The 18,784-nt window shown below is 40.3% G+C and overlaps 1 protein-coding gene across 13 annotated transcripts in view; it reads right to left on the reverse strand.

Annotated features, from left to right (window-relative positions):
• The window catches only part of THOC1 (THO complex subunit 1), a 56,835-nt gene that overhangs the window by 23,553 nt on the left and 14,498 nt on the right, over positions 1-18,784 (reverse strand). For 12 of the 13 annotated variants that reach the window (XR_016214620.1, XR_016214619.1, XR_016214621.1 and 9 more), the window contains 4 exons: positions 11,654-11,736; positions 9,676-9,749; positions 4,249-4,357; positions 2,081-2,212 (listed from right to left, as the gene is read on the reverse strand). Coding sequence is in view for 10 of the 13 variants with exons in the window: in XM_002713446.5 (XP_002713492.1) it covers positions 2,081-2,212; positions 4,249-4,357; positions 9,676-9,749; positions 11,654-11,736 (398 nt within the window). In the remaining 3 variants the exon portion in view is untranslated. The remainder of the gene's footprint in view (positions 1-2,080; positions 2,213-4,248; positions 4,358-9,675; positions 9,750-11,653; positions 11,737-18,784) is intronic. The other variant, XM_089305869.1, reaches the window with a different exon arrangement.

Raw genomic sequence — 18,784 nt, forward strand, 5'->3', positions numbered from 1 at the left:
TCAGACTCCTGTCTTCCTTGAAGATCACATAGAATGCAGTGAGTTTAAATTATTCATTAAATCTCTGCTTTCCCTCCCCATATTGTCATCTAGCTGTTTCACATTAATTCTAAAAATCAGTTAAGATTTTGCTGTTATAATAGCAAATTTATTATCACAATTTTCAATTTTTATGCTCACCACTGCTTTCTGTATCTCACTCCTTTCCTATGGATTCAATTTCCTTCCTCTTGAAGAACATCCATTAGTAGTTTTTTCAGAATTTTTCCCAGCCTTTGTATATAAATGTCCTTCTTACATCCAGAGTCTTGAATGCACTTAGCTGGGTAAAAAATTCTATACTGATAGTTATTTTTCTTCAGCACTTCATTTCTCTGCAGTCTTCTGGTATTGATGGCTGTTATCTGTTAGAAATCTGCCAACAGTCAAACTGCTGTTCCTTCCCAGGATGTGTCTCTGTTTACCTTTGGTGACTAAGGTTTTCCTTCTTCCTCTGTATCCCCAGAGCTACAGCATGAAGTACTGAAATGTGTGTTTAACTTTCTTTATTACTCCTGATTAGCTGGAGCACACTTTTAATCTGAGGGACTGATATTTCCTTGAATTACTTTCTGTGCAGTTTCTATACCATTCCCTCAATTTTGTTCTTCAGAAAACTTACTAGAGAAATGCACCACAGCTTTTAACTGCTTTTTCACTAAAACATGAAACTATTTCTATGAGATACATGCTGAATGATGTTATTATCACTATCTTCAATTCAGTAGTTTTCCTCATCTATGTCCAATCTATAGTTTAATTCTGGGTGTTATGCTTTGGTTTCAATGATTTCCAGGACTCTCAATTAAAAGGCTATTTCATTTCTGCCTGTTTGCTGTATGATTTCTTGCTCTTTTTCAATGGGTGCTATCTCAATTAGCTCTGAGTACCCACAACATACACAAAGTCTTGATCAGGCTGTATAGTTCACCAGGAATAGATACACATATATCCCAATAGCCGATTTTGCTGAAGATCCTTCACTGGATTTCTTTATGGATTTTTGAACTTTAATTTACCAGAGAGTTTTGAGCAGGAGGCTTTTCTTTTGGGATGTTTGCTTACTTCCTCCTTTTCCCTCTGTACATCCTTCCCTATCTAGCAGTTTTTGCAATTTCTTTCACCAGGGCCCTAGGCTCAAGTCTAGAAAAATCTTATGATGACTTGCTGGAGCGTCTCTTTCATGAGCATACAGAGGAGACTACAATCTAGACACTGAACAAGCAGATGGACATAAAGCTGGGTCTTCATTAACCTCAGGTCTTCTTATTAAAACCACAGCCACTGGAAGAAGACTGGCAGTATTTTTATGTTAAGTGGGTAAAGTTTCACCCAGTCCCTGGTTTCAAGCAGTGAATCTGGCTCTGGCCCCTTGTTCCACATGGAGTACATCTGATTTCCATTATTTGTAGCCAAACTCTTGGTGCCTTCACCTACTTTGGAAAGAGTTCAACAGGCCACAGCTTCAGTTTCAATTACTACTTGACATTTCAGGTCCATGAAGACATTTATCTTGTTTCTGGAAGCCCAGCTTTGCTTTTTTGGTTTTCTTTTTTATATTTTCCCTGTCATGGCTATGTATTTGGAGCAAAGGAAGTGAGTTGAAACAAACTCAGTATGTCATCTTGACCAGAAAACTTATAAAACCCTTTAAATCTGAACAAAATAAACTTATTACAATGTATAAATAAGATTAACAGGGAACTTTCAAAATCCTTATCTGTACCTAAATGATAAATTAGTCACAAAATATTTTCACAAGCACACACTGAATCCTAATCAAGTTTAAAATATATACACACTTGAAATTAAACTACAGGTATTCTAAAGTATGTCTGTAAAACAGATTCACTGTAAAACCTCTTTCACCTTTGAAATCATATTAGTCCTACTTGTGCAAGGAAGAAATGGGATTCGCAAACTAACATTTATCAGTTCCAATTAAAAGAAACAATTCTATTGCCCTTAATTTGAAAAGGCGATCAAATGGAAAAAAGGAGATAATTTCTTATTATGCTTAGTGAAAAAGAAATATTTATACCTTTTCACTTGTTAAAAATTTTGCAAAATATACATGTTCTCCTCCTGTTTTCAATTCTTCCATCTTTTTCCTTGAGGCCTGAGTATCATCTAATTTATAACTTTTAAAAACTGCTAAAACTTCTTCAGAATACTGCAAAGTAAAAACATCAGTTAGTTCTATTTAGTACTGGTACCACAAATTTGTTTAGTACTTTTCTGAAAATACCTAGAATTTACTCTCAATGAATCAAAGATGTATATTGTGAGGCATATTAAACAAGAATCATCATAGCAAAAAAGTAGTAACAACTATTTAGTATGAGACTTTATCGTTTTTATCGTACTGTAAAAGTAGTATTAAACGGTCTACTCCAGAGGGAACACGCCTTTTTTTTTTTTTTTTTTTTTTTTTTTTACAGGCAGAGTGGACAGTGAAAGAGAGAGAGAGACAGAGAGAAAGGTCTTCCTTTTCCATTGGCTCACCCTCCAATGGCCGCCGCGGCTGGCGTGCTGCGGCCAGCGCATGGTGCTGATCCGAAGGCAGGAGCCAGGTGCTTCTCCTGGTCTCCCATGGAGTGCAGGGCCCAGGCACTTGGGCCATCCTCCACTGCACTCCCGGGCCATAGCAGAGAGCTGGCCTGGAAGAGGGGCAACCGGGACAGAATCCGGCGCCCCGACCGGGACTAGAACCCCGTGTGCCAGCGCTGCAGGCAGAGGATTAGCCTATTGAGCCGTGGCGCCGGCTGGAAACATGCTTTCTTATACAGTTTGTAAAGGAGACAGAGAATGGAATGTTTGAGAATAGAGCTGTTCCTTGGTATCTGCTGGGGATGGATTCTGAAATGCCACCCAGATACCAAATCTGTGAATTTTCAAGTACCTCATGTAAAATAGCATCATTCTTGAATGTAACCTATACACATGCTCCTATAAACTTTAATTCACCTTTAGATAACTTATATAGTGCCTAATACAACGTAAATGCTACATAAATAGTTACACTGTATTTTAAGGGAGTAACAACAAGAAAAAAAGTCTATACCTATTCAATACACATTCAGTTCCTTCCCCCGCAGTATGTTCTAGCGCAGTTGGTTGAGTCCACAGATGTGAAGGTATGAGTTCCTGGCTCTCAGCTGTGTCCTGGACCTCTACCTGCCTGCCATTGCAGGTGTTTGGGGCTGAACCAGCATATGGGAGTTCAATCTCTTTTCCCCTCTTTTTCTTAATAAAAATTGTTAAAAATTTCAACTTAGAAAACATAATAAACATTATGTTACATTTTGAAAAATAGTTTTTTGAAAGGCAGAGTTACAGAGAGAAGCAAAGAGAGAGATCGATCTTCTATCTGCTGGTTCACTCTCCAAATAGCCACAACAACGGGCCTGGTCAAGTCAAAGCCGGGAGTCTGGAACTTCATGCAGGTCTCCCATGTGAGTGGCAGGGGTTCAAGGACTTGGGCCATCTTCCACTGCTTTCCCAGGCTATTAGCAAGGAGCTGGGTTAGAAGTGGAACAGCTGGAAGCTCATATGGGATGCTGGTGTTGTGTATGGAAGCTTAACCCACTGCACCACAATAGCAGCCCACACTTTACGAGCCATCTGTTTTTCTGGGATTTTAATTATGATGAAAAAGATAACAATTGCTCAAGAAAAATGAACATAGAGGACTGTTCTAAAACAGGAGCTGACAAACTTTTTGTAAAATATAAGTATTTTAGACTCTTTGGCCCATATAGTCTCAACTTCAACTATTCAACTATGTCATTTGGATGGAACACAGCTGAAGATTAAATGAATGGTCATGGATGTATTCTAATAAACCTTTTTTTATAAAGTTTACAAAGCAGCAGGTTGGATTTGGCAAGGCCAGTTTGCAGACCCCTGTTTTAATGGGAGAACAAAAATAATTTTGTGCAAATAGAGAATGTATTGTGCAAAAAAAAAATCACCAATTTATGTTGACAACAATCACTATAATATTAAAAAGGGCTATAATCATCAATTTTTAAATCCCCAAGTTACTTAGAAAATACTCCATAAAATTACTGGTTTAAAATTAATTTACAATTTAGCTTTGTATATTATAAAATAGATATAAAAATTTAAGGTGGACAAGAATTTAGTTTTTGGTCTGCCATTAGCTATCTATACTGGGTTTCTGATAGTCTGTGATTGGCAACTCACCTTAAGAAAAGTTTTCCATGAAATCTTCTCATAGCATTGCACGGGGTTCCTGAAGTAATCCTGAAGTGACCAGAATTTTCGATACAGGTTGTAATCAATTGGGATGGAGCTAATAAAATAAAAGTTACATTAAAGATGTCAAATAGTTTAACAAATATCAAAATATTCTTATTTTTTAAAATTTATTTGACAGGTAAAGTTATAGACAGTGAGAGAGACATAGAGAAAGGTCTTCCTTTTGTTGGTTTACTCCCTAGATGGCCGCAATGGCCAGAGCTGCACTGATCCGAAGCCAGGAGCCAGGTGCTTCTTCCTGGTCTCCCATGTAGGTACAGGGGCCCAAGCACTTGGGCCATCCTGCACTGCCCTCCTGGGCCACAGCAGAGAGCCAGACTGGAAGAAGAGCAACCGGAACTAGAACCCGGAGCCCATATGGGATGCTGGCGCTGTAGGCGGATGATTAACCAAGTGAGCCATGGCGCCGGCCCCTCTAAATAGTCTTAACTTTTCTTGGGTCACAAACTCTTTTCAGTGAATCATGAGAGCAATGGCTTCTTTCCCTAGAAAAGCGCACAGTCACAAGTAATTATATAAAATTTTACATGCCATTTCAGATGACTCATAGATTCCAATAGAGGCTTTTTAAGTATACTCATGGAGTCCCTGAATTCTGGTTGCACACATGGTTATGAAGAATTAAAGACTGTCGGGGCCAGCACTGTAGTGTAGCAGGTAAAGCCTGCCGCCTGCAGTGCCAGCATCCCATATGGGCAATGGTTCGAGTCCTGGCTGCTCCACTTCCGATCCAGCTCTCGGCTATAGCCTGGGAAAGCAGTAGAAGATGGCCCAACTCCATGGGCATGGGAGACCTGGAAGAAGCTTCTGGCTCCTGGCTTTAGATGGGCACAGCTCCGGCCATTTGGAGAGTGAACCAACGGATGGAGGACCTCTCTCTCTGCCTCTCCTCCTCTCTAACTCTGACTTTCAAATAAATAAATAAATCTTTAAAAAAATTAAAGACTGTCTCCCAACTTCTACTGCTGCCAGATACGGCCACGTGATTCAATTCTGACCATTCAGCTTGGGAGTAGAAGTCATATGTGCAACTTTTGGGCCATGTTTTACCACTTGCCCTTTTCTGTTCCTGCTGACCAGCATGCAGACAGGAGAGTGAGCCTTCTTGCAGCACAGTAAAATGGCAAACAATGAGGTACAATGGAACAAAAATTTAGGAGGGGCTGACACTGTAGTGCAGATTAATCACCATCTGGGATGCTGGCATCCTATTTGAGCCCTGGTTTGAATCCCAGCTGCTCCTCTGATCCAGTTTCTCTGCTATTATGCCTGGGAAAGCAGCAGAAGATGGTCAGAGTACTTGGACTCCTGCCACCCACATGGGAGACTCCTGAATAGAATTCCAGACTCTTGGCTTTAGCCTGGCCCAGCTCTAAGCACTTCGGCTATCTGGGGAGTGAATCAGCAAATGGAAGATCTGTCCCCCCCCCCCCCCGCCACTGTCTTTCAAATAAATAAATTAATTAACTAATTAAAAAAAAAAGAAAGAAAGAAAAGAACTTGGGTGCCTAGAAAATCTCACTGAGTGGGAGATTAGCTCCTCCAGTCCTGGACTGCTTGTCTCCAGATTTTGACATGAGAAGAAATAACTTCAATGTTATTTCAAATCAGGTTAATCTGATAATATGTTAAAAGCCCCAGGAATTGGGGCCAGCTTTGTCGTGCTGCTGTGATGCCTGGGAAAGGAATGGAAGATTGCCCAAGTACTTGAGCTCCTGCCACCCATGTGGGAGACTGGGGTGTAGTTTCAGGTTCCTGGCTTTGGCTTGGCTGAGCTCCAGCTGTTGTGGCCATTTGGGAGTGAATCAGCCAATGGTAGATCTCTGTGTCTCTTGCTCTCCTTTGCTTTCTCACACTCTGCCTTTCAATTAAATAATTCTTAAAAAAAAAAAAAAAAAAAGTCCCAGGAATTATAACTAGTACACCAGGGTAAGAAACTCTAGTATGAGACAAATATATTACTTATCAAGTTAGTTTCACACAAAAAAACCCCATTCTGTAGTGACTTTATTAGCTTTATTTTTTAATGTCAAAACAAATAGTTTAGACTTTTTCTAACCCAAGCGATAGCTATTTTTAGATTTTTCTACTTCTTTTTTTAAAAAAGATTTATTTATTTATTTGAAACGCAGAGTTAGAGAGAGAGGCAGAGGGAGAGGGTGGGAGAAGAGGGACGGAGAGGGGGAGGGGGAGAGAGAGAAAGGGGAGAGAGAGAGGTTTCTGTTATCTGCTGGTTCACTCTCCAAATGGCTGCAATGGCCAGTGCTGGGGTGATCTGAAGCCAGGAGCCAGGAACTTCTTCAGGGTCTCCCATGCAGGTGCAGAGGCCCAAGGACTTGGGCCATTTTCTACTGCTTTACCAGGCTATAGTAGAAAGCTAGATTGGAAGTGGAACAGCCAAGACTTGAACCGGTGCCTATATGGGATGCTGGCATCGCAGGTGGTGGCTTTACCCACCAGCTCCCTGCATGGGAGACCTGGAAGAAGCTCCTGGCTCCTGGCTTCAGATCGGCTTCGGCTGTTGCAGCCAACTGGGGAGTGAAACATTGGATGGAAGACCTCTCTCTCTTTGCCTCTCCTCTCTCTGTGTAACTGACTTTCAAATAAATAAATAAATAAAAGAAAATTACCTTAGTTTCCTTGGATTTAAAATAGTATAAAATAACTAGTTGAAAATATAGTTTTTACAAAATTTTTTAAAGATGTGATTTCAGATAGAAAAAAAGAAGAGTTTTCTTTTTTTTTTTTTTTTTAAAGTTTATTCATTTCACCTTCTGTTGCCCTCCCAGGCCACCAGAAGGGATCAAAAGTGAAGCAGCCTGGACATGAACCCACGCTCATGTGGGATGCCAGTGCAACAGGTGGCGGCTTTACCAGCTATGCTATAACACTGGCCCAATGAAGTATTTTTTTTTAAAGATTTATCTATTTAATTATTTGAAAGCCAGAGTGATAGAGAAAGACCTTCCATGTGTTGGTTCACTCCCAAAATGGCTGCAATGGTGAAGCCAGGAGCCTGGAATTCCATCTGAGTCTCCCTCAAGAGTGACAGGAGCCCAACTACTTGAGCCATTCTCCCTCCACTGCTTTTCCAGGAATACCAGCAGAGTGTGCAATTGGAAGTGGAATAGCCAGGACTTGAACTGGTATTCTAATATGGTGTTAAAACCAGCAGTTTACTCTATTGTGCCACAATGCCAGCCCGAGGAAAAGTATTTCAGTAAAACATATGAAAGCACATTTGATAAAAAAAATCTCCATCTAACAATCTAATTCATATTAAGATCACAAACAAAGGGGGCTGGTGTGGTGGCATATGGGGTGCCAGAATCACAAGCTGCAGTTTCAATGTGCCAAAATGCCAGTCCTTCAAATACATTTCTTTTGAGATTCTAAAATATGGACTGAGCTGAAGTGATAAACACTTCTGCTGCAAAGCAGAGAATGAAAATTGTCTTGCTTAAGCACTTGTGCAAATGTCTGTACTGCAAACTGGACTAGTTAATTCCGTTAACAGAAAATCATTCTTACTGACAAATCATGACTTTAGATAGGCAATTAGCCAACATTTTATTAAAAATGAAGTGGGCATGTCACTTCAAAGAAAACAACAAAATATTCAGAGCTTTAAAGTGAAAATTAGAGGGGCCGGTGTTAGTGGGTAAAGCCACTGCCTGCAGTGCCAGCATTCCATATGGGTGCTGGGTTGAGTCCTGGCCGTTCCACTTCTGATCCAGCTCCCTGCTAATGTGCCTGGGAAAGCAATGAAAGATGGTCCAAGTCCTTGGATCCCTTGCACCCATGTGGGAGATGTGGAGGAAGCGTCAAGCTCCATGCTCCGGCGTCGTGGGCATTTGTGGAGTGAACCAGCGCACGGAAAACCCCCCATACCTCTGTAACTCCATCTTTCAAATAAATAAATAATAAACAAATCTTTTTAAAAAAGATCAAACTACAATTCAATATCCTAAAATCTTTTTGAAGAATAATTTTTTAAAAATTTATAACAATTGGCGTATAAATTCAAGAAAAAATACACGTCTATAGCAGAGCAACCTATTGGGTATTGCACATTTCCACTTTTGAGAACTTCAACCACCTGCAACAAAACTGTGATCTTGGAAGTAACTGAAAAATTTCCTAATCTGCAATGAAACAGTTGCCACTAAGATCTGTGCGTTTTATTTTTCAAAAGTGACTTGCGATCATGTAGTATCCACCTAGATTGCAATGGCAGTCAATTATGTGTAATGTCAGATAAATAATTTAGAAAGCTTAATAAAGTATGCTAACTTTGCTGGAGTAACAGCTACTACCTGAAGCATGTTCATCTTGCTACAAATAAATAATGAATAACAACTTTTAAGTGACTGAAGTCAAGCTTTTGCTACGTTTTATTCATGTCTATGAATAGGTTGCTAAAAGCATACTAACCATAGTTAATAATAGTTATCTACTGACACTGAATAAACACTAAGTGTTTACTATTACATATAAAACCAACAACTACAGTAATAACAAGTGCCTTATTAGATCATTTTTGATCATCTTATTTAATCTTTTAAAGAGTTATAATGAATAGGTGACATTACCACATTTTAAAGATGGTAAAATTGAGTTGTACGGAGATTAGAGCTTGTTCAATCCTATCACTGGGAAATACTAGAACTAAACCTGGAGACATACAATTTCTTTTCTTTCTTTTGGGGATATGTGTTTGAATTTGAAATCTGAGATGCTAGGAATATATCTCCCTATGCACATAAAGGAATCTGCTCTTATCTTCTGGAAGAGAGTAATGGAAATTCTTTCAGCAACAACCAATGATAACTTTCATCCCCTCAAAACATTTGCAAGAGTACTAGTGAAAAAAAGTATACCTTTATACCTTCCTTTTTTCTTCCTTATTGCTTTTAACTAGCACAGAGGAAATTATTTGGAGAAAAAGCACAAGGCTAAAGAAGATGAGATCAGAAACAGTAATAAGAGCAAGAGGGAAGAGGAAATGGAAAGGAGGTTTCTTATTATTGTTACTTCATTAAAAGTTAGTCTAATACCCACAGGTAAGAAGTCCACAAGTTTAATGAAAGGGAGAAGGGGAGGAGCTCAAAAGATGGCCTGTAGTTGGCTTTTCAAACACTGGGATTATGCAAAAGTTAAACTATATAAACAATGAAATGTCTGCACCATCAGTGATTTGGAATTTATCATTTACTATACACCAAAGTTACAAATGAAAGAAAGCTATAAGCATGATTCCCTCTTCCTTGTCTATATCCTTACTTCAGAACCTGATGACTCATTAAAGAACTATTTTTCTAAATCAAAAAATTGTAGGCTCTAAGAATTTACCAAGTTGTTGGAGCTTCATCATCTCCCATTTCACCTTCTTCTACATCCATTCCTTCTTCTCTATCCTCTGTGTGCTAAATTGAAAAAAATATACAGCTAGTTATGAAGCAGTCATGAAGCAGAAGATGAACACTAAAATAATGTCATTTGCACACTGCTAAGCAACTATTTTCAAAGACGTCCAGTCATAGTAACTACCTATAGTTAACCTTTAAGGCAATAAGAGTTCTGTGACAAGGATCCAAGAACTCATGAGCCATATGACAATGAAATAATACATGTCACAAAGATACAGTGGAAAGTTTCAAACAAATATTTCTCAAAACATGGTCAATGGATTCTCTCTGGGAATAAAGGCTCCATAGCTATTTGTTTTGAATATATATACAATGACAAAAGCAATCCAATAGTAAAATGGGCAAGTGATATAAATAGGACATTCACAAAAGAAAAAATAAATTCCAGTTACTAAAATGTCCTTCAACACTATTAATAATCAAGGAAATGTGAATTAAAATAAGACTTTTCCAGTATTTACACTAACTAAGCCAAGATTTAAAAAAAACTTGATAATTCTTAGTGTTGGTTTGAGGCTGCAGGAAAATGGGCATTCTCTGTCACTGGTGGTAGTATTAAGGTACAATCATTTTGAAAAGTAACCAGGCAATAGCTATCAAAATCTGAAATATGCACACATACCCAGCAATTCTACTTGTTGGAATGTACTCTAAGGCGATAACAGCATATTTTAGTAATGATTTATATAGTACTATCCCACTGTAATGTTAACAATCTTTCATGATTAGAGAATATCTAAATATCCATTGAGAGGTGACTGTGATATATCTATTCAAAGACAGAGGAGACATTAAAAAACCCAAGATTAATGCACCACTGCAGAAATACATCAGTTAAAAGAAGAAAATGCATTTAAGAGCAGTTATGTATTGTATGATCTCACTTGGGGAAAAAAAATGACCTATATTTGTACCTAGACACAAGTTCTAAAAGGTTGGATAAATAATGCTACACATGGCTACAGTAATATATATTTACAGAAATGTGTTTTGCATGTAAAAATGGTCAATGTCAGAAAGGACAGCTACTCCATAATTTACATTATGATTATTACTATTAAATTTTATTTATTTGAAAGGCAGAGCAACAGAGAAATGGAGAGACAGAGAAAGATCTTACATCTGCTGATTTACTTCCCAAATGCCAGCCAGGGTTGGGCCAGGCCCAAATCAAAAGTTGGAACTCCATCTAAGTCTTCCATGTGGATGGCTACAGGGGGTTAAGCACTAGAATCATTATTTGCTGCTTTCTCACATGCACAGCAGGAAGCTGGATTTGAAGCAAAGGAGCTGGGACTTGAATCAGCACTCTAATATGTGATGTGGGTATTGCAAGTGGCAGCTTAACCCACTGCACCATAATACCCATAACATAGCTACTCTGTTAATTCACTTTAATAAAAGAATAGCTATTCTGGGGCCAGCATTGTGGCTTAGTGAGTAAAGCTACCTGGAATGCCATAATTTCATATGGGTGCTGGTTTGCATCCTGACTGCTCCACTCCCTATCCAACTCCCTGTTAATGTGCCAGAGAAAAGCAGTGGAGGATGGCCCAAGTGCTTGGGCTCCTGCTATCCATGTGGGAGACCTAGAAGAAACTCCTGGCTCCTGGCTTTGGCCTGTCCCAACCCTGGCCATTGTGGCCATCTGGGAAGCAAATTAGCAGATGGAAGACCTCTCTCTCTCTCTCTCTTTCAAATACATAATAAAATCTAAAGCAAAACAGAACAGTATAGCTACTCCAAAATATTTTTTTTTACAAGGAATACATATTATGCCTGTAAAAAGAAACAGCCAAATATCTTTTAATTTTTTATGATTTAGAGGCCCATTCATATGAATTATCTTAGTAACAAAAGTACAAACATGTTTTGTGGGAAGATTTCATTTTCAGTCTCACCTTCTGACCCAGGGTGCTTTCCTGTTCATTGGTATTGAAAACAGTGACATTTTCCAGGTTAAACTGACTCTGCAGGTTAAGACCTAGTTAAAAAAAAAAAAATTTTCAAAGCAAATTGACACCTAAAATGTAAGAATATAATTGGTGTCATATAACCCAAACACATGAAGTCTAAATCCGTAACTAAACAAAAGACCAAGTAAGAAGTCATTCTGCACTTGATTTCCAAATAGTTTTATGTCTTAAATATGCCTTAAATATGCCTTTAGAATGCACAGTATTCTATTTACATTATGTAACAAATAGTTGATCCTTGTTATTCATAATTAGTTAAGAACAATTCTACATGATGCAGTAAGGAGTAACTTAAATTTGCTAAAGTGCCAGCGCCGTGGCTTACTAGGCGAATCCTCCACCTTGTGGTGCCAGCACACCGGGTTCTAGTCCCGGTCAGGGCGCCGGATTCTGTCCCGGTTGCCCCTCTTCCAGGCCAGCTCTCTGCTGTGGCCCGGGAGTGCAGTGGAGGATGGCCCAAGTGCTTGGGCCCTGCACCCCACGGGAGACCAGGATAAGTACCTGGCTCCTGCCTTCGTTTCAGCGTGGTGCACCGGCCGCAGCACGCTAGCCATGGCGGCCATTGGAGGGCGAACCAATGGCAAAAGGAAGACCTTTCTCTCTCTCTCTGTCAACTCTGCCTGTCAAAAAAAAAAAAAAAAAAAAAAATTTTGCTAAAGCACAAATATAAATTATACTTATCAAAAATAGAGGGTGTTTTAAAAAATAAGTTAGATATAGTTAATGAGAACCAGGTCACTGAAAGACATTAAAATAAGCAAGTCGGCTGGCGCCATGGCTCACTTGGCTAATCCTCTGCCTGTGGTGCTGGCACCCTGGGTTCTAGTCCTGGTTGCTCCTCTTCCAGTCCAGCTCTCTGCTGTGGCCTGGGAAGGCAGTGGAGGATGGCCCAAGTGCTTGGGCCCTGCACCCACATGGGAGACCAGGAGAAGTACCTGGCTCCTGGCTTTGGACAGGCGCAGCGCGTTGGCTGTTGCGGCCATTTTGGGGGGTGAAGCAACAGAAAAGGAAGACCTTTCTCTCTAACTCTGCCTGTCAAAAAATAAATAAATAAATAAACAAGTCTACTAGTGCTGGATAAAACTCAGAGGTATCTGTATGCTCTTACAGTTTTTGCTGATGTTCATTTATAAAATCTATATAGATACGGAAATATAAATATGTACATGGGTTAGTATATATATACACATCTTTCCTAGTTGTTTACTTTTTTTTTTTTTTTTGGACAGGCAGAGTTAGACAGTGAGAGAGAGAGACAGAGAGAAAGGTCTTCCTTTTCCATTGGTTCACCCCCCAAGTGGCCACTATGGCCCGCATGCTGCGCTGATCTGAAGCCAGGAGCCAGGTGCTTCCTCCTGGTCTCCCATGTGGGTGCAGGGCCCAAGGACTTGGGCCATCTTCCACTGCACTCCCGGGCCACAGCAGAGAGGCGGACTGGAAGAGGAGCAACAGGGACAGAATCCGGCAACCCAACCAGGACTAGAACCCGGTGTGCCAGCGCCACAGGTGCAGGATTAGCCTAGTGAGCCGTGGCGCTGGCCTCCTAGTTGTTTACTGAGGGAGCCCAGAAGCAGTGATATTCTAGAAGCACTGAGCACTTTAAGGCCTAGATCTTGGTTTCAACTATCATTCTTTAAAAAACAAAACAAAGAAATTCTAGGGTTAGGGTTAGGGTTAGGGTTAGGGTTAGGGTTAGGGTTAGGGTTAGGGTTAGAAAACTGGATGATTCTAACAGTAGGGAAAATAAAAGATCTGCCTGGATAGTCTTCTCACTCCAGGAAAATCAAAGAACTTTTTGCTATGGTTTGTTTACTATCTATTTATTTAAAGTTATCTGAAAGACAGGCAGTGTGAGAGGGATGGAGACAGATATTCCATCTGCTGGTTCACTCCCATATGTTTGTAACAGCCCCAAACCAGGGGCTAGGAACTCAATCTAGGTCACCCACGTAGGTGGCAAGGACCCAAGTACTGGAGCCATCGACTGCCTCCCAGAGTGTGTATTAGGAAGCTGGAATCAGAAGAGGAACTAGGACTGAAACCCAGGTATTCTGATATGGGATGTAGCTGTCCTAAGCAGCATCCTAACTGCTGTGACAAAAGCGTGCCCCTCTGCTATGCCTTGAATGTTAAATATTTCCCAGAGGTCCCTGTGGTAAAGGCCTGGTCCCCAGGTGGTAGAATCTTTAGATGATCCTTAGTTCACTGGGAATGTGCCCTCAGAAAGCATTCTCAGGAGTTGGTTGTTGTAAAAGCCTGAGTTTGGGGTCAACTACTCTCCTCCATGGTTTACCACAAGGTCCTTTAATCTACCATGGAGCCCTGCAAGGGTCAAAGCCTGCATCATGTTACTTGGACTCTGAACCTTCAGAATTGTGAGCTAAAATAAATCTCTTTAATTATTAAGCGAGCTTGCCTAAGGTATTTTTTTTTTTTTTTTGACAGGCAGAGTGGACAGTGAGAGAGAGAGACAGAGAGAAAGGTCTTCCTTTTGCCGTTGGTTCACCCTCCAATGGCCGCCGCGGCCAGCGCGCTGCGGCCAGCGCACCGCGCTGATCCGATGGCAGGAGCCAGAAGCCAGGTGCTTTTCCTGGTCTCCCATGGGGTGCAGGGCCCAAGCACCTGGGCCATCCTCCACTGCACTCCCTGGCCACAGCAGAGGGCTGGCCTGGAAGAGGGGCAACCGGGACAGAATCCGGCGCCCTGACCGGGACTAGAACCCGGTGTGCCGGCGCCGCTAGGCGGAGGATTAGCCTAGTGAGCCACGGCGCCGGCCTATCTTCACAATTTTTCTTTAAGTCTGAAACTATTTCAAAAGTTCTTTAAAAAAAAAAAAAAAAAAAAAAAAAGCTAGGCTGCTACATCAAGACATTGAGAGAGTAAACGAGCTTGTTTGGCTAACCAGTCCATACTGGCTACATAAAATACCGCTATTTTCTATTACTTAATATAGCACATGCTATAATTCTAGATTTTCATTGAGAGTTCAAAATCTCAGTCACAGTGTACAAAACATTTAATGGATAAATTACATATAAAATGGCTCTTTCTTGATCTTAGAGTATACTGCAGTCAATGTTAAAGATCTGCGAAGTGTTAAGGGGGGAAGAAAAGGAGAAAAAAAAGTTAAAAGACTTTAAGAAAATATACCTAAATTCCAATCTAGTTTGTTAGAGTAGTGGTTACAATTAAAAAATAACTTTCTGAAGGGTAGAGTGACAAAGAAAGAGGGAGAGAGAAGTGGGGAGGGAGGGGGAGAAGGAGAGAGGAAGAGTGAAAGCGAGAGAGCGGGATCGATCTTCCATCTGCTGGTTTACTCTCTAAATGTCTGTAACAACCTGGGCTGAGCCAGGCCGAAACTGAGAGCCCTTAACTCAGTCTCAGTCTCCTAACTGGGTGGAAGGAATCTGAGTAATCGAGGTATCATATGCTTCCTTCCAGGGTGTGCATCAGCAGGAACTCTAAATGGGAAGCAGAGTAGCGAAGACTCAAACCAAGGATTCTAATATGGGATGTGGGCATCCCAAGCAGGGGCTTAACTGTGACACCAAGCCCCTACCCCTAAAAATAAAATTTAAAAATATAACATTAATATATAAATATATATAAAGCTATCTTTAGTGATATACTGTTAGTCTTTCAACAGGTACTAAAGATAAGAAAAATGTATTTTCACTATATCGTGCCAAGTAAAAAATGCAATACATTGAAAAAGAACTATAAAATGTTTCAAAAACAGAGTTGGAGTTGGAGACAACTAGGAAGAACAAAAGAATGCCAAGGAGTTAAAACCCAGCAACTTCCAGAAAGAAAGAAAAAAAAAATCACAGATTAATGTTACATCACTTCATTTCACATTTCTACCTCATCATCACACATTATTTATTTTATGTACCTGAGAGGCAGACAGCACTAGAGAGCAAGTGAGAACACCCTCTCCTCTGTTGGTTCACTCCCTAAATGCCTGTGAAGGCCAGGGGACCAAAGCTGGGAGCCGAGAATGCAACCAGGACTCCTATGTAAGTGGCAGGAACCCCACTAGAGTATGCCTTAGGATAAAGCTGGAATTAGGAACCAGAGCCAGGAATTCACCTGAGGTACTCCAAATGATCGACATGGACACCTTAACTGGTATCTTAACTGCTAGGCCAAACACCAGTCCCTCATGACATGTTTAAATGGCAGTTAGATGCCTGTCACTATTTTGGTACAGAGAATACAGAGTGAACAACACAAACACAGTGAATACCAGACAGTGTGAAATGATAAGAGATTTAAAATCAGGTAATGATAATGAGTTTACATTTAGATACTCAAGGACAGCCTAAATGAGGAAATAACATTGAAACTAAGATTGAACAATACCAAGTTAGTGATGATTAAACAAACAAAAAAGGCTTACGGCGGGAAGCATCAACTCTAAGGCCCTAAAATGTCCATGATCGTGAAATTCTGAAGGCATTACAGGTGAGATGTCAATTCAAGGGGAAAAGAACAGTTCTTCATCAAAGAGTGCTGGGACAACTGGGTATCTACATGCAAAGAATGAAACTAGATTTCAACCCCAAACTACATGCAAAATTAACTCAAAATGTAGCATGGGAATGGGCGTTTGGCTTAGTAGTTAAGGTGTCTGCATCCCTTACTAATGGAGTGCCTGGGTTTGATATCTGCCTCTGGCTCCTGATTCCAGCTTCCTGCTTATGCAGACTAGGGAAGGCTCAAATTTTTGGGTTCCTATCACTCAAATAGGTAGGTATCTTGACACAGCTTCTGGCTTTGGTCTCTGCTCAGCCCCTGCCAGAATGGCCATTTAAGGAGTTATTCAGTGAATGGGAGGTCTTGGTCTCTCTGCCTCTCAAACAAATAAGGACCACAAACCTAAATCTAAGAAGTAAAACTCTTAAAAGAAAACACAATGAAGCTTTCTTGGATTAGGCAGTGGTTTTTAAGATAAGGCATCAAAAACATAAGTAACAAAAGGAAAAATTAGACACAATTTCATCAAAATCTAAAATTTTTCTGGTGCTACAAACAACAGTGTGAAGAAAATGAAGACAATCCACAGAATGGGGGAAATATTTGCAAATGTTAAAACTGGTAAGTCTAGCATCCAGAATTTATAAAATACACTTAAACTGAACAGTGAAAAGACAACCTGATTCTAAAAGTAAGCAAAGGATGTCAACAGACATTCCCTCAAGAAAGACATACAAATGGCCATTAAGAATATGAAACGATGCTCAACTTCACTAATCACTAGGAAAATGTAAATTAAAACCACAATGGGATACTACTTCATACCCATTAGGATGAATATAATAAAAAAAGATAATAATAAGCCTTAGCAGGAATGTGGAGAAACTAGAACCCACACAAATTACTGAGCGAACTGTAAAATAGTGTAGCTTCTTTGGAAGTTTGGTAGTTCCTCCCGTGTTACTACATGATCCCACAGTTCAACTGTTAGAAATATACTCAAGAAAAAAATCTTTTTTTTTTTTTCTTTTTTTGACAGGCAGAGTGGACAGTGAGAGAGAGAGAGAGGGAAAGGTCTTCCTTTGCCGCTGGTTCACCCTCCAATGGCCGCCGCTGCAGCCGGCGCACCGCGCTGATCCGATGGCAGGAGCCAGGATCCAGGTGCTTTTCCTGGTCTCCCATGGGGTGCAGGGCCCAAGCACCTGGGCCATCCTCCACTGCACTCCCTGGCCACAGCAGAGAGCTGGCCTGGAAGAGGGGCAACCGGGACAGAATCCGGCGCCCCAACCGGGACTAGAACCTGGTGTGCCGGCGCCGCAAGGTGGAGGATTAGCCTATTGAGCCACGGCGCCGGCTTCAAGAAAAAATCTTAAGAGTTATCATACATCCTAGCAATTCCACTCTAAGTATTATACTTAAGACAAATGAAAATATACTTGTGCATACAAAAACCTGTACACGAGTGTTCACAGCAGTATTACTTACAATGGTCAGAGCTGAAATGATCCAAATGTCTATCATCCAATGAACAGATAAATGAAATGTGGTAATATTCACTTAGGAGACTATTATTTGGTCATACCAAACTAATCAAATACTCATACAGGCTACAACAAAGATCATCCTTGAAAACACACGAAGTCAAAGAAGTCATTCACAAAACAACCACATATTGTATTATTCCATTAAGATTAAATGCCCAGAATAGGGAAATCTATACATATAAAACAAGTAGATTAATGGTTGATTAGGTTGGGGCCAGAGCTGTGGGCAGTGGGTAAAGCTGCCGCCTGCAGTGCCAGCATCCTACATGAGCTGGTTCGAGTCCCAGCTGCTCCACTTCTGATCCAACTCTCTGCTATGGCCTGGGAAAGCAGTACAAGATGGCCCAAGTCCTTGGGCCCCTGCACCCGTGTGGGAGACCCGGAAGAAGCTCCAGGCTCCTGGCTTCAGATTGGCGTAGCTCCGGCTGTTGTGGCCATTTGGGGAGTGAACCAGAAGATGGAAGACCTCTCTCTTTCTCTCTGCCTCTCCTCCTCTCTGTAACTCTGACTTTCAAATAAATAAATAAATCTTTAAAAAAAAAAAAAGGGTTGGTTAGGGCTGAAGCGAGAAAGAAAAATTTGGAATAAGGGGACAATGACAGCCAACAGGTATGGAGTTTCTTTTAGAGGGAAAAATGTCCTAAAATTAGACTGTGGTCATGGTTGCATGATCCCATGAATATACTAAAAAACAATTAACTGCACACTTTAAATGAGTGAACTGTATAGTATGTGAATTTACATCTCAATAAAGTTGCTTAAAAAAAGCCATTAAAAAAAAGTGAGATTTCCAGTAACAGAAGGTTATTCTTTAACCTTTCCACCCTTTAAGGACAATGAAAAATTTGAATAAATTACTTTAATATGTAAATAATTACAGAACACACATCAAGTTCAGAGCATTGTTTTAGGCAATGAAACAGAAAAATGATTTTCTTAGAAACAGGAAAGAACTGACAATATGATGAGGAAAAGCTAGCAAAAATTTGGAAGTCCAGAAAGATAAATAACGCATGAATAATACTCAAAGCCG

Source organism: Oryctolagus cuniculus, chromosome 10 (genome assembly GCF_051225735.1).
Source record: "Oryctolagus cuniculus isolate XC-2025 breed Fujian yellow rabbit chromosome 10, ASM5122573v1, whole genome shotgun sequence".
NCBI classification, from domain to species: domain Eukaryota; kingdom Metazoa; phylum Chordata; class Mammalia; order Lagomorpha; family Leporidae; genus Oryctolagus; species Oryctolagus cuniculus.